This window comes from Dermacentor andersoni, chromosome 6, assembly GCF_023375885.2.
Source record: "Dermacentor andersoni chromosome 6, qqDerAnde1_hic_scaffold, whole genome shotgun sequence".
Lineage (NCBI taxonomy): Eukaryota > Metazoa > Arthropoda > Arachnida > Ixodida > Ixodidae > Dermacentor > Dermacentor andersoni.
The window spans coordinates 68,323,967-68,345,822 of NC_092819.1; the positions used below are offsets into that span (position 1 = coordinate 68,323,967).

Genomic DNA, 21,856 nt, shown 5'->3' on the forward strand with positions numbered 1-21,856 from the left:
TATAACCCGCAGGTAGGAAAACCTGTTTTGGTGCATTGTTCTGCAATTAGTCGTACTAAATATTTCGGTAGTGCTCTCACTTATCCCTAAGGTAGAGCGTAATAGATCGCAGCTTTCAATTTGCACTTGCAGCTCTTGCACTTGCCTAGAATTCAATGCAGTTATATTAAAGGCCTGTATGGTAGGCGACTGCTACAGCGAAGCTGTGACGATGCTGCAGAATGCAGTTTCATCTCCTAAATGTTTATTTTAGAGCGCAGTTCATAGATGGCTGTTTGTGCGTGGAGCGTCGCCATCCCTCTGCTTAACCACGCGAACGCACTCATGCCACTGCTCGCGCGTTCACCGCCGTCGTCTTCCGCGGCTGGCTGTGATGCTACTCACCATGTCAGCGTTCCCATACTGCCCCTCGCTCTGCCAAGGCGCTGACGGCACTGGCCCACTGTAAAGTCGGTGCGGTGACTTCGGCCTCGAATTCTTTGCTTCAATATGTCGCGAAACGACAACACGTACACAGCTGCGCTCAAATTTCGCATTAGGTAGTGTCGTAATCGTCGCACATTTGTTCTTCATGCTAAACAGCACGTGATCTCTCCAACGCAACTACAGAACTGTAGAGGCATATACAACGTTTCAACTCCTACTTCAGGTAACATGGCGCAGAACATAACTCGCTCAGAAACCGCTTCACAAATTGCGAGGAAAGTTTCGAATTTGGATCCAATTGTTCATCTGCCTGATATTTTATAAAAGTAGATTGCGCCTATCATGCTTCGACGTCCGAGACCCTCACGAACAGCTAGCCGTTAACACGGTTAGCGACGCAGGGATTATTCCTTTAGCGGCATTCACGGCCATTTTTCGCCCCACTCTCTCCACACAGAATATGCTTCGTGTCACTATTTTATCAATCACTGCCATTGAATGCACTTAGAGATCAATACGACTAAAGTTAATTCAGAATTCATCGGACTTGTCGACTCTTCGAGCTGCTATTTTACTGGAAGCTTTCGCCCCTCACGATTATCGTGAAACTGCACATATCGGTCTGTTTTAAGTCCTCGTCTTGCAGCCGTCGAAACGCGGTGTCCTGCTCCTATAGTTAAAACAAGTCTATGAAAATGTGGCTATATTTGCCAGTTGTACGCATTTCTGTCACACTTTTCAAGCAATTTGAACACGTTGTTGCATAGCCCTAATTCAAAGTCGAAATGCTGTAACCCACAAAATCCACTGCGGCGCTTAATGTTTTGCGTCGCTTTCCGCCATACGCCTAGTGCGAGCTGTGGAAGAACACAACCACTAGACGCCGGGCTTGTCAGTCGAAAAGCAGAATGGCGTGACCAGACTAACATAAAGGGAGCTTAGGAAATAACGCACACACGCTTCTTTGCGTACCCAAAGCCCCACGCCCTGCTTGAGATTTTTTGTGCTCAATTCGCTTCACTTGGTACTGGGGGCGAGGACTTACGGAGTCGCCATCTGTCGGAAGCGGCGCCCTTGCATAGTCTGAGGGATCACGGGGCGCGCTCCTAGCAAGTTTTGCTTACGGCGCTCACTAAGAACACCACGTGGCAGCCCTCCAGGGCATTTCTGTAAGTACTCTCAAAACGAGGGAAGTTTTACCTGTCGAAATAATAATTTTTGGCAAACTGAAACCACAGAATGGTTTACAGACGCTGTCTTTACCAAATACATTCAGTGAACGCCCCTGCGCGCGGTCGCCGGGAAGGAGTTTCCCAAACCGGCTTCTTGCTTGAAAGGTAGGTAAACGCTGTGAGCAAACTATGTGATATATGTTCTCATAGTGGGCTGTCTGTATAACTAAATGGAGTATAACAGAATATAACAGTATAACATTCCGTAAGAGTTACGGAATGGATTCCAAGGGAAGGAAAACGTAGCAGAGGGCGGCAGAAAGTTAGGTGGGCGGATGAGATTAAGAAGTTTGCAGGGACAACATGGACACAATTAGTACATGACCGGGGTAGTTGGAGAAGTATGGGAGAGGCCTTTACCCTGCAGTGGGCATAACCAGGCTGATGATGATGATGATGATGATGATGATGATGATGAACAGAATGAGGCCACAACGCAGCGATCGCACGTCTTCGCATGACCGACTGCGCGCCTGCATCCATGTACGCGCACAATGTTTCCCTCTGGATGTGAGCGCGTTTTCGCATCGTGCTCCGAGCTTTAGGCCGCAGCGTATGAACATTTGACAGCACACAAGCAACCAGTGTTGCGCGGAAACTATCAGAGCTGTTCAAAAATAATTTTCGTTATAACTACGGACTTCGAGACCTACCAGGACGACTTGCAATTGGGATGTCCCGTCACGATGATTGAATCTTCTTGTTTTTTCTAAGGTCTTGGACGTTTAAATACCATTATTTCTCAAGTTGCCTCGAACTGTATGTTTATCGGTCTTCCTAGCGAGCAATTACCCGCTGCTTTGTTTATTTATTTCAGTACATTTCCTTGGTGCTATACAAGCCTGATCATATGTCATGCCTCTTTTTATGTGCTTTTTATGATTCCCTTTCCATTACTGTGAACTTGCTAGTATCTAGCATCAACAAGTTCATAGGCCAAAACTTAATGACATTAGCCGGGCAGTGCGCGCGGACCGAGCGTCTCAGAGCGCGCTTTCTGCTACTCACTGAACATCGCAGCCCCGACGCCATGTTAGAAATCTCCCTCGCGTCTGTGCTTGCTGCACACTCGAGTTGTAGCCGATGGCTGTCTGCCGGTTCTAAGTTTCGCGAGCCTAGCTTCCCGCAGCTTCTCATCCTACTGCTCCGTTGCGTACGTCCGGCAATGCAGCACCGAGCAGTAGCCTACCATGTTGCACGCCTCCAAAGGCGGCCACTACCTATTATAGTGCTTTCAAATGTTGTCAAGGAGAGACCCAAGGCGGGAAATCCTCACCGCTTAATCAGAACCGCAGCACAGGTGGGTGTTTAAACTTTCGTTTTCAGCTTGCTTCGGCGCTTCCGAAGCAGCCGACATGCCCGCTGTGTCCTCGTGATCCCTCATGCCACGTCACGCCGACGGTGGCGCCAGCTTTTGCAGTGGTGGAGATCGCCCCTACTACTGTCTTGCGTTTTTCGTGCGCCCGGCTGTCCACGTTCCCTAATTCTGGGTGCACAAAACCTAGAACTGTCTAATGACCAGCAAGAATAATGAAATAGGCGGACAAACCGATAGCTAACAAATGAATACTTGTAAGCGCAGTTTCAAGACGGAACAAAAGAAAACATTGACGCACGGGACAAGCGCTACTCGCAGCTAAAATAAAAAAAAAAGGTCCCATGCGTCCATGTCTTCTTTTGTCACGTTTTGAAACTGCGCTTTCCAGTATTCATTTGTTAGCATGAAGCGAGGGCGCTATAATGTAAAACTATAACAAGCTTTTCTATTCCAATTCTGCAATCAGCCCTACACGATTGGTCATCAACATTTTTCGACGCCCCCCCCCCCCCCCTTCACCTGTCTGTCACGCGACGTCACGAGAACCGCGATAGCTCCCCATCTGATATGACGTGTGGACACTCATTACGCATGATTTGACCGAACAAAATAAAAATAGTTATTTCTGATTCGACGCCTTTTCTCCATTATCCCTCCGCTATTGGTCAAAAGATTTTGGGCTGCACCCACTTCACCTGCTTGTCATGCGACGTTACAAAAGCGTAAAGATTCACCGCATTAAAGTGACGTGTCAACGTTAAAGATGCAGTAATATGCCGAACAGAACTGAATGCTTTTCTGAATTCTGGTTACTCGCGCCTGCCAGAGAGCATGGGTTTATTTGTGTATAATAAATCTTTCTGCATGGCCGAATAACGTTTTAGAGCACTTTCGGCACGTGTACGACCTCGTTCTGCCAATTCTTCATTGCTGAGGATTCTTTTTAGCGTAATTCTTAAGCGTCCGTTGCATGCCGCCACGATTTTCGTCTAGCCACCGCAAGCTAAGTGAGGGAAAGCGGACCACTCGCAGACGTCGGCACCACCCTATTCATCCGGTTATCGATTTTCAGTGCAGTAGGTCGGGCCCATCGAATCCCTCTCCACTTGAGCGTGCTCTTCACATCTTGTCAGCCAATTAGATAAGACGAGCCGCTCAGTGTAGGCAATGTTATTCGATTTTCAAGCAAACAAAAGTGACCTCCTATGAACGAGGGGAACGTTTGATTGTTCTTGACAACCTTGCGGGTGACCGCGCGAAGCTTGCGTCCACAGTTACGCAAATTTGACGTCAGAAGATTGGAAGAAAAACATGTTGGAATAGTTTTACGTTATAGGGCCCTAACTAACCTAGCAACGAATTCTGTTACCCGTTGCTCTCTAGCAGCGGAACTAAAATGGCAACAAAGTCCTGAATATCTGTCAACGCTGAGCATCACAAGCATGTAGCCGGAAATATACTAGTGTTCCTGTATGCGGCTCTCGCAACTATTATCTGTACACCACTCGCACCGTTATCCACGTAGTACTGCCACTGAAAGCACAATTGCTTAGCAGAGAAGCCAACTCGAAGGACTCCGCGTCATAATTGTGTTTATTTCAGCGCAACCGATAACATGGCTTTGCGTTCGTCCTGTTCACATATGTGAGAACAGTCTTGGCATACTATTCGCAATACAGTTTCAACTCATACAATTTTCGCTGGTGCTATAATTTAACAAACCAAAACTACCCATATGAGGCGTGGCAACTAGCGACACGCACAAACGTAATATATTTCTCTGTAGTATACTGGTACGCCTGCCGAAAAATTTAGTACAGAGATGGTGATTTCAAGCTTCTTCTAAATTTACGTTGGCGAAATTAAACAAAATACTCTGCAAGTATTAGTGGGGAAAACCAACAAGAACGCCAAAATCATCGTCAAGCGAAAGGTAGTTCCGTTTCCTGTTTCCCATGAAATTTTGCCAGCGTGTCAATAGGCTAGGAATGTTTCCCTGTGAATTCTAGAAAGTCCTTACAGACAGCTTCTGAATTTATGGCCTTAAACTTACTGTCGGCAACATTCAAAAACTTTTCACAGACCTAAAATAATTTGTACGACATCTTTTTTTTCTATAAACGTTACATAGACTGCACCAATCAGGAATGCCCAAGTCTAAAGGAAAGCTAAAAATGTTTGATTGACTGCACTATATTCCAATTAAACGCTGTTTTCAAGACGTTGAAATATATATGACAAAACAATTAGTGACAACTGTACCTTACTATGTAATAACCTTGGAGTGTTAAGCACGGTATAGTGTTCTGGTAGCGTTTTGTCTGGCTGCTAAACACTGCAACATAAGATAGCGGTCGCTAACGTAACTCTGCTTCATAGGGAATAATACAACTATAAATAATAGAACTGTAGCCATGAGGTAGGGTGCTGCAGTCTTGCGTGTTGATGCTTATTGTTTTACCCTGAAAGGCAAGGTTGCACCTATGCGCTTATGTAATGAGATATTTGGCGAATTGGTTGTAAACATTTTCGCACATGTTCCTCCGAAGTTCAATATAACAGCAAGTTATCAGCGTCTCGGGAGACAAAAATACCAACCTTTCAAAGTAGGGTATATCCTGTAGCCAAAATAGCATCTCCATTGTTCATAATCGGAGTATAGTGGCCTACAGCGGTCTGGAACTTGGCCGTTCCACAACCTGAAAAAGAGAAAAGAAAGAGATAATCTGATCATTGGCGGCACGATTCGCTTCAGTCGCACAATGACGAGGTTTGATGCCGCTAATCAACATTGTATGGTATGAGAGAAAATATAAGTGCGGGCCACTAATTACTTCTGAGAACACGAGACACCTTGAAATTCCCTTTAAGGCACGTTTTGTAATTTCTTGATTTTACATTCCGCCGCGGGAAAGTGAGGTGGCTGTGCCGAGAATTCAACCTACGACCTAGCGATTATTTGCAAATGAATAGCATGTTGTTTTTCGTGATCGAATTATGCAACATGCCGAAGCAACACACACCTGCTTCTACATAGAATGACGCCTACGCATCGTGTAAATACTGTACAGATTCAATGGCATAAACTGTTCCTGAAAATTTACGTCTTGTTACATAGAGATACAAGGTGCCTGAGGAAAGCGCAGTCTAGTGGAATTTGACGCTGCCATGGGTGCTCACCTGATGCCACGCTTGATAGTTTCCACAGGTGCGCATGAGTGAGGTTCCAGGCATTCCCTTGCTTCGAAGGGATCGTTATCGAGAAACCATCCCGAGTCTACCACACCGCGGACTTTGACTTTTGAGCCGAGGGACGCCAGCAGATCGGCGATCCTGTCCACGTTCAGCAGAACGCCTGCGCCACCAGCACTGCACAGGCAAACGAAAATGGTGGATTCACGTGCCTGGTGTTGCGCAAGACATACGAAGCCGGTTTCCTCTACAAGTTTTCACCGAAAGTAGATGAGAAAGTGAACACGAGATCATCCAGGTTTCATTACAGAGCTTATAGCTTGTCCAGTGTTCAGGAGCCAAAAGAATCACAGGAAGAGTACATGTCGGGTTCCTCGGTTCTGTTACATTGCTCACTCAAAGAAACATACGCTTTAGAAAACACTGCACAGGCACTAAGTGAAATCGTAAATCTCATCACCTAATTGGCTGCTTAAAATAGCAATTAAACGAGCACCAAAAGCATGTACACTGTAAAGTATATAGTAGGGTGAAAACTAAAAGCTAGCTCGTTTACCTCTCACAATGTCGTTTTCATTCATTTAAGAAAAACGTGGAGCCGACAGCATCTTAATGTATGTACTTCTTCAAGCAATTTACGTGAGAAAACAGACAGGAAAGAGCCAGCCGCTTGGTACGTAATGAATTGTGCAGTATTATGAGAAGCAAACTACTCAAACTGAGAGCCCAATTTTAATAGTGCAAGTTTAACGAGTTTAACAAAATCCGATGGCTGAATGAATAGTACGACAGCTATTATCTTGTCGGCCGAAGACAATAGTCACGCTATCAAAAGCAGCAATCGCCATTTAGCAATTTACCACATGGCTATCAAGTTTTGCTAAGCTGATACTATAAGGAAACACTAAATATGTATAGAGAAAACCCAGCAGTTTTAATTTTACTGATAACTTTTGCCCCAGATCATATTGACGCTGTACTACTTGTTCTACTACCTGTTTACATGTGGGTTTACAGATGTTCATGTGGCATAGAATGTTTATGCAGAATACCGATCAAGGCAGATTGAGTTTAGGCCATCAGTGGCATGTGAGCAGGAGAAAATTTTGTTTCGATTGAAACAAAGAGAGGTGATTTTTTCTACAAAAACACCACCGGTGTGGATGAATTGGTTCGTTAATATGTTCATACACCTTCGTATACGGTTTGCTTTTTTGCCTGTTAACTTCATTATCTTGTTAATTATTCCCCAGAAAAGTGCAAACAGAGGGGAGCTGGGAAATAGTATATCATTTCTCTGCTCAAGTGATTTGTAAGAAGGTCCATACATATTGAATTTTTAGCTGCGCCACTATCGCCTCCAAAGCCGGCGAAGAAAAAGAGGGCTCGCGTTAAGATAGCGCGAGAATAGGACACACTAGCGCGCTCGCCCTGAGCGACCACAGTGTCGGCAGCTCCCAAGATCCCGCCGCCATGGCAGGCCGGTCTAAATAAACGATGCCTACGGCGGCAGCCTCTTCGTGCCACCTCCCGCAAATTGGTGACTGTGTACGACCGATCCCAGCCATTCCGGCGTCAGCGCACCGCACCGACACTACCAAGGCGAGTAGTGACGTAGCCTCACGCGGTCTGGCAGACGTGCCACGATTGTAAGGTGTCCGGGAATTTTACATTGACATGCCGGACATCTGGTTCGTCCAGGCGGACCGCTATTTCCTTCTCAACAAGATTTCAGGCACCGGCTGTCACCTCCCGGCCCCAACGTCTACGTGGACTTGCGGGCAGTCGTCCTTCCTCACTACGTTACCCCGAGCGCTCCCTCATAACAGCCCTCGCCATTTGAACTGTCGCGTCGTTCCGCGTCTTGTCGGCCCACATCGCCTGCGTCCACCCTTGCCGATCATCAGCATGCGCCGGACCCAGCATCAAGCCTCTACTCGGTCCCTAAGCCTCCACCCGAGCTCAAAGGCAGCTGCGCGACGACTCTTTCTAAGGAGATCACTGGGCCAAACGCGAGCGCTTTCAGCTACTCTACGGCCCGTCGCTCTCCTTCCTTCGAGGTTTCCACAAGCTGACCGCTTTCCGTTCCGGGGCACGTCACTCATCACCCATTGAGAAGCTCTGCCACCGGCTCGACTAGGCGCAAATTTCACCCTTGCAGGCATGGCGATAACACAAGCACAACCTTTGTGATGCCTTCAGCGACCACCGCAACCCTGATGTTATTGGCATTCAGGATTTCACCGCAAGCAGCAGCAGGCGAGCTTTCCGATCTTCTGTGAATACACCTTCCGCGGATGCATGGTCTACAAACATTTTGCAGGAGCAGTTGTACCATCTGGTTTCTTCAGCTCGAGAGTCACGTTTAAGTCTATATCGTGAGTGCCCAACCCTTTCACTCTCTCTACGCAAGTCCCGAGTCGCCAGATCGTCTACCTTGAGAGATCAGACTTCTACATGCTCGAGCATCTATGAGAACCTGCGGCAGGTCACGATTTCGCAATGCGGTATCACTGTGGCTGCGCCTCGCTCAGAACCTATGCTGCCGGTGCTGCCTGGTACATCTCTCCCGGACTACGCAAACTCGACACTACCAACAATGACACCATCTGCACACTTTACCTGGACTCCTCTACCTGGACTCCTTTACCTGGATTTTACCATTGGTCTTTATTTCAATCGCGCTTCCCAACAGAAGAGAGGCCCTGTAGCGTCGCGACTACCGCCTCCAAAGCCGGAAAAGAAGAGGGCTCGCGTGCACGTAGCGTGAGAACAGAACGAGCTAGCGCGATCGACCTGAGCGGCCACGGTGTCGGCCGCTCCTGGAATCCCGCGGCGCCATGGTTGGCCGACTTAAATAAACCCTGGCAGCGACGGCTACCTCTTCGCGCCGCCTCCCTACAAAGCTACTGCATGAGCAGTGCGGAGAATGCGAAGTCGAACGATTGCGTGACTTTGTGTCACAAAGGTGCTTGCGCTTATCGGGGCAGCTGCTTTGACTTGCGAGAGAAACAGCTAAACTCGTCATGAAACTGACACGTAACAGCAGTGCAAGAATGGAACGATGCTTTACGGATGCAGGATTCCACAGTTCATGCGGCTAGTTTTGCCTTGCATCGTTTGAAGTATCTAGAATTGCTCCTAATGGTGACCATGCAGCGCGCTATGCGAAACAAGAGACAAAAAACCAAGATGGTAACAATGACGCAGTGTCCTCGTTACTTGCTTGCTTTTTGTCTGTTGTCTTGTGTAGAGCTCTGGTCGTCATCCTGACTGGACTGTTCCAACGCGCTCAAATCACCACTGTGTTACAATTAGTCAAAGCTTGCCGCACTTCATAAGGTCCAAAAATTTAGCATAAATGGTGTCATTCTGGATTTAATAACTTATGAAAGTGATTGACATAAGTAGGTACAATATCATTAGATTATGGTACAAGTAACTCAAAAGTTACGTTGTGAAATAGTATTGAGAGGAGCACCTCCGTTTGGCGTATATAGGTGCTGCTATCCCTACCTGCTTCCGGCGAGCAGCAGCAATTTGCCTTCATAAAGTCCTCGTCCAAGCAATTCGCGGACGACAGACTGCAGAATGAGAGACCCCATAAAGGCATAGCCGGCTGTAATTAAAAGGCAAAGTAATTATTAAATGGACAATTTGAATGCTGGTTATTTGCCAAAGCACACATTCAGCTCCTTGTCAAGTACACAAAAAGCTCGTATAAACAATTATCAAGTCCTGAAAATGTCCGCTATTACTTCACTTTTGTGAAAAACTACTGTCATTTGGACTACTACTGTTGCCTCATCAACAGCCTTGACCAACACCGTATGATGTCTAGTAGTACGACTTTTATAACATTCTACGATGACGGATTGTAGTGCTATCTCTAGAACACCTAATCTAATAAATAGCTCGTGCTTTGATGCACGTAAAGCGCGAATAATTTTCGAGCGTTTTCTTCACACCATCAAACATTGACATTTTGATTCGAATACATGGGACAAAATAAACGATTTACGGTGGTACCTGTCATTTCAGAATTTTCAACAAAAGCATGAAATTCTCTACGCCAGCCGCAAAGTTGTAGCGACGATAACACGTAGCGGTGCTTTAGTGACCTACTGTCCGTAAGAAGCCCTCCAGATTGCTATAGCATTCTATCCCGCGTAGCACTTCGTGCTTGAAACACATGTACACTGACTTTCAAAACCAACGTAATAGCAATGTAGGGCATGTAGTGGCATATGACCGGAGGCAAATACCAGAATAACCTAACAGAACACAGAAATTGCAGTAATAGCCGTAGTGGCACTCTTTTTCACCTGTTGCGCAGCCCGAATTGCATTATGCAGCATTTGAGTGAGCTAGGTATGTTAACTACGGCGGCAACATATCTTTACGTAGCGCCGCAACATACTGTTCATATGCATAATGACACAACGAAACAAAACTGGTTGCTGTACGGCATTGTGAGAGCTGCAAAAGGATTCAAAACAGAATGCTTATCCTACCTTGAAAAACATACGCCGAATCACCTTAGTTGGAGCTTCCCAACCCTATGTAAAAAAAGCAGAAACATTAATAAGCTGGTGGCATCTCTGAACATGACTCGCATGTTACGTGGCCCAGGTACACGAAAACCATTAAAAACCAAAGAAAAGGCAAGTATCATAGATATCCTGGGTCGATTTATGGTGCAGAATAAATGAAATCATCGTTGAATCATCGCACGAGCAATTTTTCAAGGTTGCTTTTGTTTGCCTTTCTTGAAGTGCTGACGCTCCGCCTACTGAGATGCACGTCATGCACCCGTCGCGCGTTTTTGAGAGCAGAGCCTTCAAAATATTACTGATACATTTACTATACAAAAATGACACTCGCTAGGCATAGTTTCTCAAAACGTTTGAAGATGTGATCACTGGTTACACAGAGCCTATTTAATAAAAGCAGAGAGAAGTTTCCGGGGATTAAGAATGAAAAAGAGTGAAGTGAGCTTAAACATGCTCAATATCGATCATAGACAATGTCTAGTCGTTTTTATGTACACGTGAGCGCTGGTGCACGAATGCACAGCCTGTACAGAATACCTGAACTCGCAGCTTTTCACGCAAGATGTTTAAAAAAGCAATAGATCATTGATACTAACGTGCTTTAGTACTAGTAGATAACCGAAGCTACCATAGTAGTAACACATTGTAGCGATTCGACTCATTCGTAGTACGAAAGTTCATTTTGCCACCACAGCTCTAACCTAAAACCGATTACTTTAATTTAAAGAAAACAGCCAATGTGACCCCTACTTTGCTCGTACGTTGATTTCATCGCATGATTTCAAGTAGGAACAGTTGAAGGAATCTAGTGTAAAACAACGAAGCATAAATGGCAACTTATACTGTTCACTTGATGGCACGTAAATAACATTAATAAATTTTTAGCAATTGCCATGCAAGAAAGCACGCCATTTTGGATAGATGGGAATCTTTAGGTATTTATTTTATGTTTGTAGTCAAGGAAAACACTGACCAACCAAGACACCAGGAAATATGCAAAGCACGCACGCTTTGCGCAACTTAAGCAAGTCATGTTTTACACTTTGAGAACACATACGCATTGTGTCGCGGGACAAAATGTGCTATGGGAGTTGCCTATCACATTGCCGAATTACTGCGGCAACAAACCTATTATGGGTAAGTGAGGTGCAGAGTAGGGGCACGTCACCGAGTGCCCACTGGTTCAAATGAGCACAAGCCGTACGCCGGCCTCACCTTCAGCTTTCTTCTGTCGTGATGCGCTTGGGAAGGCAGCCCGCGCCATAAATTAGCGCAGAAACTCTCGTGAGCAGAAACAAAGGAGGTTTGGACCATAGAGGCAGTTTCCCATGTGGTGCCAGAAATGCCGCAATTGATGTGGGGAGGTCTTCGGATTGGAGGCAAACGCCTCTTTCGAAGTGTTGAGGTTCCACAAAGACCGAGCGCCAGGCCGGAAGTGCGCTTTTGCAATTTTACCGGTATAGTACCTGGCGGCATCACTTGCGCCTCACAGCCTCGGCGGATGCTCTTCAACAAGGCCTAGCGATAGAGCGTCCGCCTCGCTGGCGGAAGGTACTCAGTTCTAATCCGGGTGCCGGAGGAAACCCATCAGTTCTTTTCTATGGGTAGAGGTGTCTCCTGGTCTGATGCTCGGCTTCTTATTGGGGTTCACATGTCGAAAACGGGCCCACTAGAGATTTCATATGAGAGAATGATCTCTGGTCGCCTCTTATCCAACCGCAGAGCATCCGCTATGACTGTGGGAGTCAGGTGCTGCTACCGGGTACATACCGGTAAAATAGGTACAAGCGTGCTTCCGGCCTAGTGCTCGGCCGTTACTCAACGCTTGGAAAGGTACGTTTATCCCCAACCCTAACGTGTCCCTGCCTCAATAGGTGCCATTGGGGAAGCCATATCGAAAATTGCCGCCAAGGGAGCGGCCCAATCCTGCTTTGTGCTCTCAAACGTTTTGACGTGAATTTTCCTTTCCCAAGCGTATCTCCCCTAAAGAAAAATGAATGCGAGGCCAGGGTACGTTTGAGCCAGTTTGAATGAGTGGGTGCCCGGCGGCGGTGGGAACTGGACCCACACTTTCCGCAGCCGAGGAGGCGCTCTACATCAAGACCCTGTAGCCGGCTTCCACCTCTTTCTACTAGAAAAGTACACATATTTAAAATGCCACATCGTCAACAGCAGAGTATTCTTATAGAAAAGCGATTTACATAGTTCGTTTTACTGTCATGGGACCCTATAACGTAAAACTGTTCCAATATGTTTTGTTCCAATGTCCTGACTCCAATGTTCATTAGGCAGCTCCTAGTAGCTAGTGTCTGGGCGATCAGCGCGCAGCCATCTTCTATCCTTTCGGAACAGAGCAGTATACAGCTATTCAGAAAAAGTTGAGTTTTGTTCGGCATACTAATGCATCTTTAATGTCTACACGTTACTTTGACGCGATGAGTTTTCGTGGTTTTGTGACGTGGCGTGACAGGCAGGCGAAGTGGGCACAGCACGAAATCTTTTGCCCAATAACTGAGGGCAAACGACGAAAAGGCGTCAGAATGAATTAAGAAATCAGAAATGAGAAAGAACTATTTGTCTCTTGTTCGGTATAATAATGCGTGATCACTGTGTACACGTCATATCAGATAGGGGGGCTATCGCGGTTTTCGTGACGTCGCGTGACAGACAGGCGAAGTGGGGGGTGCCCTCAAATTTTTCTGACCAATCGTGGAGAGCTGATTGCAGAATTGGGATAGAAAAGTTTGAAATAGCATCACGTTGTAGCACCCATGAAATACATAAATGCGCCAGCATGCGAATGTATTGAACCCTAACTATGGCAGCACAGGCACTGCACTAAAGAACTTACTGTCAGTTTTTCCATTTGTCGCTCCGCTCCATGCATCGCTGGAACAGTAAGGCACCAATCTGTCAAAATAATAAGCAAATGTTTAAACTCGCTTGCTGGTTCAGCGCAAGGAATATGTACAGTGTCCAACATCTACACTGTTTAACTGAAATTTTGAAGTGCCACACTGTAGCGGGATGTGGCCAACTGCATATTGTCTTTAATGACCTTTGATTACTCCGAAGAATTTTGTAATGCAAGTAGTTTGATAATTGCTTATTTGTTTATTTCGTCTGTGCTAATTATCACAGAAGAAATAAATATACTAAGTACTATGAATCGCCCTCAGATGAATTGATAACAGAGTCGTACTTCTGTCATAAAACACCCTCATTTATCGCTTCAACTGTAAAACATCGTACGAAAAACTGAACTGGGACTGCTCTGTCATTCATGCTTGCTTGCGCTTCCTGAGTTTATTCACGGCACATACAATGTGTAAAATTCCACAGGACAATGCAGCTGCTATTGTCAGAAAGTAAGCATAAATAAGAACTCACACGTGGTTTGCATTCCACCAGTATTGGTTTTCTTCTCTGTTTGCTGACAGTATACCACCAACTGAAAGATAAGAACGAGGATAACGTATACTTTAGTCGTTGCGATTTTCTATTCACAGCAAGTCATTCGAGTGCAACGTTCAACGGGCATGGACGTAATGTTCACACACCTTGCTTTCGGGTCTGAGGGCGCGGATTTTTGTGGCAAATATTTCGAGTGCCATTGTTTTAAGACACCTCATCCGGATCATTTTGAGATAGCGCTACGGCTCGTTTACCAACGCTATTCGGGAGAAGCAACCATATTGAGGACTCTGCCTATTTCTGTTGCACTGATGTAGCGTTATCCATAGTTCAATGTTTAGACGCAACCAAGATTGTGGGCTTCAGCAGGTGGCCTAGTGAGACCGACATCACGTCTTCGACAGCTGGAAAAGATCGAAGTTCTCAGCACGGTTTTCTGGCCCCTTTCTACCACCGAATATGTAAGAACGTCGAACTTTAACGAAAGTTTACCTAAAGATCTACGTAGATCTTTATATTGAGCTGATACGCAACCTTCTTTTGTTAAACATGAGCCAGCCTAATCAGTTATAACTTCGCAATTGGCATTGAAACGTCCGCGGTACCTGGGACGACGACATACTTTCGATTTTGTCCTCATCATGGCCGCTGGATAAAAAAGAAAGAAAGATATGGTCTGCCGCGTTTATCGAAAACAGCGAGTTGTGGCCTCCTTTCGACAGCCGCCTCCGCATGCGCTAAAGCCCTCAGCTCACAGCGCCGTCCACGGGTGGCCGGACACGCGCCGCAGTGCGTTTTTTTGCTGGTGAGCGCACCGAATAGGACGGCTGGGGCCAAAGCTGCGAGTGCGCGCAATCTCGGAGGCCATGCTTACGCTCACCCCTTTTGCAGCTCGTCTGACGCGGAAGGTAGCAGCTTTTTTTTCTCATCAAGTGGCCGTGGTTCTGATAAATGAGGGTATCACTAGAGTTGCTTTAACCGAAGAAATCTGTTCTTCTGCCGTCAATTTATTCTGTCTTCCTGTCAAATGTATTGCCAACGCCTCCCTTTCTGAACTATCCCATTCCTGAAGCCAACCTGTTCCCTTGGTTGATTGATATCAAGTGTCGCCCTGATTATATTGGAAATTATCTTGGTGAATATTTCATGCAATACTGAAAGCAAGCTAATAAGCCTATAATTCTTCAGTTTTTTAACGTCTTCCTTCTTATGAATCAGTATAATTTTGGCATTCTTGGAGCTCTTTCGTACACTTGAAGTCATAAGGCATTGCGTATAAAGGGCCGCAACTCTTTCTTGTATATCTCCGCTAGCTTTGAATAAATCTACCGTTATTCCATCCTTTCGTGCTGCTTACAGGTCAGTATAGAATTGTTCTGCAGCTTTTACGACATGATCCAAATTGCTGATGACATTACCCTGCTTGCCTTCCAGTGTATATATCTTGCCTTGTCCTATGCCAAGCTTTCGTGAAATCAATTCTAGGGTCCTAGGTGCTATAACCACGATTTTATTATGAGGCGATATATGATTATGAGTGTGAGACTCCAGATTTAGTTTGATCCTCTTCAACGTAACCCCAATGCACGGGACACGGGCGTTCTTACATTTCACCCTCATGAAACCCCGGTCGCAGCGACCTGGATTCCATCTCGCGACATCGTGCTTGGCAGCGCAACACCAAAGCCGCTAAGCCATCGCTGCGGACGCCAAATTTTCATGTCACTGATTTCATGCTGCGTTCATTTTTTTACGGCTTCCTCAATGTTTACCCACGTTGTAATTTCCGATATCCCTCACTTTCTTCGGGTTGATCAATTTTGAAAGTTAAGCGAATTCTATGTGATTTCTTGAGTTCGACACTTCCATACTTTAACTTTTGGGGTTTTACGCGCCAAAACCACGATATGATTATGAGGCACGCCGTAATGGGGGACTCCGGAAATTTGGACCACCCGGGGTTCTTGAACGTGCGCCTAAAACTAAGTACACCGGTGTTTTCGCATTTCACCCGCATCGAAATGCGGCAGCCGTGGCCGGGCACTTTCATACTTTAACTGGGATAGCAGTAGCGCAATACTGACCAAAATTAATTAGTACGAATCCAGGATATGGTCCTTGCACGGTGCGCCTAGTTTATTGAAATGTTCCTCGATCCATGCGATTCGTACGTGCGCCAATGTATGTTTCCTTTTCAAAACTTAGCAGGAACTAGGTGAGAAGCCAATGTAAAAAAAATATATTACCGCATAACGGCAAGCACTGCGACTTACCCTGGCGGCTATCTGGCCACTGTAGAGATGACATGAGTTGGCGGGTGCGCATCCAGCGGCCCGCGCAGCTTTTATCGTCGTAGCAGTGCCAGCCCCCTGCACGAACATTGAACCAAGACGCTCTAAGTATCCATGAACTAAAATAACAATACGAGATTCTTTTTTAACGTCAATCTGTCAGTAATTAAATCATTCCCCTCTAAACCCTGAAAAAAAAGAAACCTGACCTATGGATGCGCTAGAGTTGAGTGTTGTTGATTCATTTTGACCCCGTGATGTTCTTAAACGAGGACAAAAAACAACGGTACATGAACGGTTTCGCATGCCTCCAGGGCCGGCGCTCGAAGCAGCGACCTCGTGCTTACGATCAGAATACCATCGATCGATCAGACACCGGGGCAGGGTCAAATAAGGAAGACAGGGGCAAGCAAACAATATAGACCCATGGGGATGACGCTGATCATTCCGCTAGCAAACGCGGTATGCACCGTATATCCAAGATTTGGTATTTCTCTAGAATTTGCGATAGCTCACCTGACGCATTCAGCACAGGCGCACTTACACGTTACAACGACCCTCCTCGTTGAAATGCAAGATATATTTATGAGCCATTTAGCACTTCTGCGCGATTGAATTTGAATGTTTGGCGCCTAGGCAAAAACAAAAAAGGACGGAGTTTGCAGTGTTGTAATGCATTCAGTAATACGGCGAGAAGACAAGAACTTATATATGTATATATATACACGAATCCCATGACCTGCGGTAATCGGTGAATGCGATGGTTGCCGGCAGGTATCACCGCGCTCTCAATATCGAGACACTGCTGGTCTCGTGGTGCAGGTATACATTCTGTTAGAAAAGTTCCGAGACCGACTGTTAATTCCGTTTCTAAGATATTTAAACTAAAATAATTGGTGGTTTGCTATCGCTTCGTATGCTTTCAAATGACTCATTTCCTTGTAAGGGTGACTACGTAAAATCGCAGGGCTTGTTTAGCAAACCACTATTAGGTCTGTCTGCGCATTTCATTGGACAACATGAGTGACGTCATGAACACAGACGGGTGCAGAGAATAAAAGTTCTGCCGTAATCTGCAGGAAGCTTTTTAGTGAGACATCGAACATGGCCTTGCAGGTTTATTGACTGAACACTATCTAGAAGCCGCGCATGTGAACGACACAAAAAGGTTTGGTAGGGCAGAGATTCGATGGAAGACGATTCCGCAATTGGCCGCCCTCTAACGTGACATACCGCTGCAGATGTGAAACGTAGGGCAGCTACTGCCGAAAAATCACCGCGCCACTGTGCGTATATCAGAAGATCTGAAAGTGTACAGTTTCACTAGATCTCAAGCAACGATTTAGGGAAACGCAAGCTCAATACAAAAGTCGTCCCTCGCACTGGCATACGAACAAAAATAAACCAGACAAACAATTGCTGCTGAACTTTTGGAAAGTGCCAGAAGTATTCCAACATTTATATTGAGCATCTCTGATGAAGATGAAGCTTGGTACTACGTATGCCTTTCAAACGAAGTGATACATAGCTGAATGGCGGTTTCTTGGTTCCCCTCCCTCCAAACAATTGAAACGACTGCCATCATAAACAAAGAGAATGTTGGTAGAATTGTTTGATACTGTAGGCTTTCGCCAGCTGAAGGACATAAACCAAAAACTCGCAGGGACGTGCTAAAAAGCTTCCGTCAAGCGATTCGGCAGCGCCGTCCTGATTTCTCCTTCGAACATGGGTTCTTGTTGCACGACCACAGAAGGCCCCAACCAACACTGCTGTATCAGTACTGTTGTCATCGGCCGTTCACCACGCGACGACCTCCGGTCACGGCTAGCGTGATTGTGGGGAACGAGCCGACGGCCTCGTCAAAATGGTTCTCAAAACGGATTATTTATAGCCAGCACGGAAGCACCTCGGTCAGGAGAGGCTTTGGCAAATAGTGCAAGAATACGGCGATCACTTGTCAACCGTTGAAATTGGCATGTCCACTCCGGTGACGGCGTCAGTGGACGAGCGGAGTCAGTGTACGATCCCACTTTCCCCGTTTGTGCCCCGTGATGTGCGTGCATTTCCGACAAGGCTCCCTTAGGAGGGAAAGGGCAACAGACCTCCGGATTGGTGGGACCTGATGTCATCAGTCTCCTAACGCCGTATTGGTGGAAATGAGTGATAAATGACCACGCAGGGCATAAAAAGAGCGACGGACACCTGGAGTGATCGGCTGCTACAACTTCTTCATAAACTTTTCCTGCACTACTTTGCATTTTCTGGTAAATTTGTAAATGTAAACTGGTTTGTAAAACGTGCTGGATATTGGGCCCAGCCCCACGTTCACTTATACTCCTCCACGATGAAACTAGATTAGACATCTTCGGACCCCCTGTCACAACAGTACGTACTGGCCAAAGGCAAAGTGTTTGGTATGAGGCAAAAAATTATTCTCGTTAAAAGATCAGTGACTACCAAAGCAAGTGAGCCATAATGACCCGCATGCTGAAAATAATTAAAGGACATGATATCTCCAGTTTCAGCTTACTGTAACAAGCGTAGATCACAATGCCATGCGAATGTTAAAGAAAGCAAGCTTTTCAATATACCTTCGAGGAAGAGAATCCAACGCCGATTTCCAGGCCTTTTCCGGATGTAGTACCTGCGAGAGAAAGCGGTGAAGTGAATATAAGTGAGCAAGGCGCAGCAAGCCGTCATTATATACATACACTTATACATATCAAAATTCGACTTTGAACGAACGTGGAACTAATTTTACAAGGCCCCATGTCGGAACAGTAGCGCTTTCGATTCTGAGATTCCACGGTAGTGGCGCTCGTAGACTACTAGGAAGTTTTTTTTATAGCTGTATTATCACTTTGCTGCTTGTCGCATCAAAAAGAATAAAAAAGCCTTTAGCACATCATCTACAGGAGATCTGTTCCAGCTGCGTCCGTCTGCAATATGACAAGTTATTGAGCTAGGAAGGCAACGTTGTTGCGAAGGTGTTCCGGCAGGTTGCACGCTACTTTTCGTGCACTTTATTTTGATAGAAATCCATCGAAATAAAATGAAAACACGTCATTGGTTATCTATGCGGTTTTACTGCAGAGGCGAGGTCAACATGGAAGCAAAGTAAGCAGTTTCGAAGGCTGGCCCACTCGCGTTGAGCACGCGCGCTGGCAGAACACAATTGTAGCACCGTTCAGTGGTCATGTGATCTCAATATTTTGTCTGTTGCTAAAGAGCTTGCACGCTCATTGCACCAAAAGAACACAAATTTCGAGCAACCCGTGCAAGTGCGAAACTTTAGCAAATTGTTATATATGCAGAAGAAAAAATTCTCGCAGCCGTAAGGACCTCATACCTGAAATCTATCAAACACTGTCAATATCAATCAACACTTACCGAAAGACAGAGAAAAAGATACGCATAGACACAAACATACTCGAGCTACGAAGGACGATGTAGTGCTATCGATGCTTGGTTTAATGACCTTGCTCGCATGTCTCAGAATGTTCGAACGCTAGCGCAGTGAGATTAAAAAAAAAGAAACCGATGTGTTCGAATGAAAGCGAAGTACTCTGCCGCCGCGTCTTCAGGGGCTAACGATGAGACGCTGGTTCCAATGGCACCGCCAACGAATATCTTGATTACGAAAATTAATGTTTGGAAGACACGGATACTTTTTCGTATTTAAGGCAGAACATGAGGCGGTAAACGGCACACGACAAACTCTTGCACGATAAACGGCCCAAGCACGCTCGAATTCAAGTATGACTCTGTCAGCACGCATGAGCGAACATGAGGCGACATCATCGCACTTTCGGATCTAGAGAAACGAAACCAGACCTAAAAGAACAAGCTTGCGTTGTAGATGCAATTGGTAAACTTGGCGTGCTGCTCTAAACGGAAGGGCCAACGCGAGGTGCAAAGTACGTTGCGAACGCCTCCTTCGCAGCGTATGCACAAGCCCGAAACTTCTGGCACAGGCGTTGGTGTATCGTCCGTAGGTCGACAGACAGTTTTCGGCGCCCTGAGCTGCACTACGGCATTAGATGGCGTGCAGTCCTTCGATGGTGCGGCAACATGTAGCACTTGCCCGTACGTGCGCGGTTCCCGAACGGGGCACAGTGCAGAGCTTCGCGAGTCCGCAGCGCCTGACATATGCGCGATCATGACGCACTGGTCAGTATATGGCTTCATGACGGATTAGGATCTTCGAAGACGGCCGCAGAAAAAAAAGCCACGCGCATGCGAAAAGCCGCCAGCTGCAGGACCCCTGGTTTGCCGAAGCGGCAAGAAGAGCATCCCTAACAGTCCATCTCCTTCTGTTTTACTTGTTTATGTATTCACTTGTTGTGCCATACACGCATTACACAAGAGTTGCAGGCCGCACATCGTGGCAGACCGAAGGAGGAGGCGGGTGGGTGAAGATGGCGGAGGGGTGGGGATGAAGGGGGGGGGGGGGGGGGCATCGCAAGAAGGGATTCGCATTCCTGGATGTAGCGAGGCCTGTCGTTAAGGCGACTCGCAAGATCTATGGCCTTCGGCCGGCGCCCTGAGTCAAACGAGCCGCCGCGCAAACAGGGCGCACTGTCCGTCCGCCGCCCTCTCTCGAGCTTTGCCGCGTTCGCCCAGTTCTCGTCTCCGATGGCCGAGCAGCGCCAGATCGGAATCGCAGCGCCCTTCCGCTCTCGCTGCCGCATCGCGTCAGCTCGCAAAAGTGCCGCCCGGGCACGGCACGAGCGCAGCGCGGCTCCGAAGCATCTCACCGCCTTCGCCCTCTCCCACCCACAACAACCCCGCTTACTTGTGAAGCAGTTTTGAGAGAGGGCGGGGGAAGGGAATTGCTCGTTGAAGGTGGGCAGAAACGGGATATGCTGCGCGGTGGAGGGGTGGCAAAGTTGGTGTGGGCAAGGAGGGCGAGGAAAAAAAAAAAAAAGAAGCTCGTCCTTCCGCGCCCCGCAGAGTCAGATCATTGCCGATTTACGGTGATTTACTGCCCGTGAAGAAAGCCAGCACTGAGGAGCCGCACGAAAACGGCAGCAGCTATGGGAGGAGATCGCGTAAGTCTCACCGCATTCCACCGAGTTTTTGCTCTTCATTCACCACTCGAGGGGCCTACTTTTCTTTTTGTATCTTTACTCGTCACCGAATACGCAGAGGGAGATCTCAGCACGTGACATGCCGGACGCTGCGCACGCTACTCGCTTGCGCTTGCGTTGGCAAAAGCTCCAAGCAGGAGCCAGGGGGAAGAATCGATGGGCTCTTGACATGGACGGCAGTGCACTGGAGTTTTTTAGCGCAATCAAATTTGGACTGTCTTGAGTGTAGCACTCGCAACGTTGCAGTGTTGATGAAGGATGCTGCGCATCTTGTTGCTAGTGTGCGCGCGGTTTTACAGCTGGTCCGAAACACTATGGGACAGAAGCGTGCGGGCTTTCC

The 21,856-nt window shown here is 46.7% G+C and overlaps 1 protein-coding gene across 1 annotated transcript in view; it reads right to left on the reverse strand.

Annotated features, from left to right (window-relative positions):
• The window catches only part of Notum (palmitoleoyl-protein carboxylesterase notum), a 66,693-nt gene that overhangs the window by 18,850 nt on the left and 25,987 nt on the right, over positions 1-21,856 (reverse strand). Inside the window, exons 3-9 of the mRNA XM_050170912.2 lie at positions 19,018-19,070; positions 16,409-16,504; positions 14,112-14,172; positions 13,573-13,631; positions 9,685-9,787; positions 6,157-6,345; positions 5,575-5,675 (exon numbers count right to left, since the gene is read on the reverse strand). Of these exons, the coding sequence (XP_050026869.1) occupies positions 5,575-5,675; positions 6,157-6,345; positions 9,685-9,787; positions 13,573-13,631; positions 14,112-14,172; positions 16,409-16,504; positions 19,018-19,070 (662 nt within the window). The remainder of the gene's footprint in view (positions 1-5,574; positions 5,676-6,156; positions 6,346-9,684; positions 9,788-13,572; positions 13,632-14,111; positions 14,173-16,408; positions 16,505-19,017; positions 19,071-21,856) is intronic.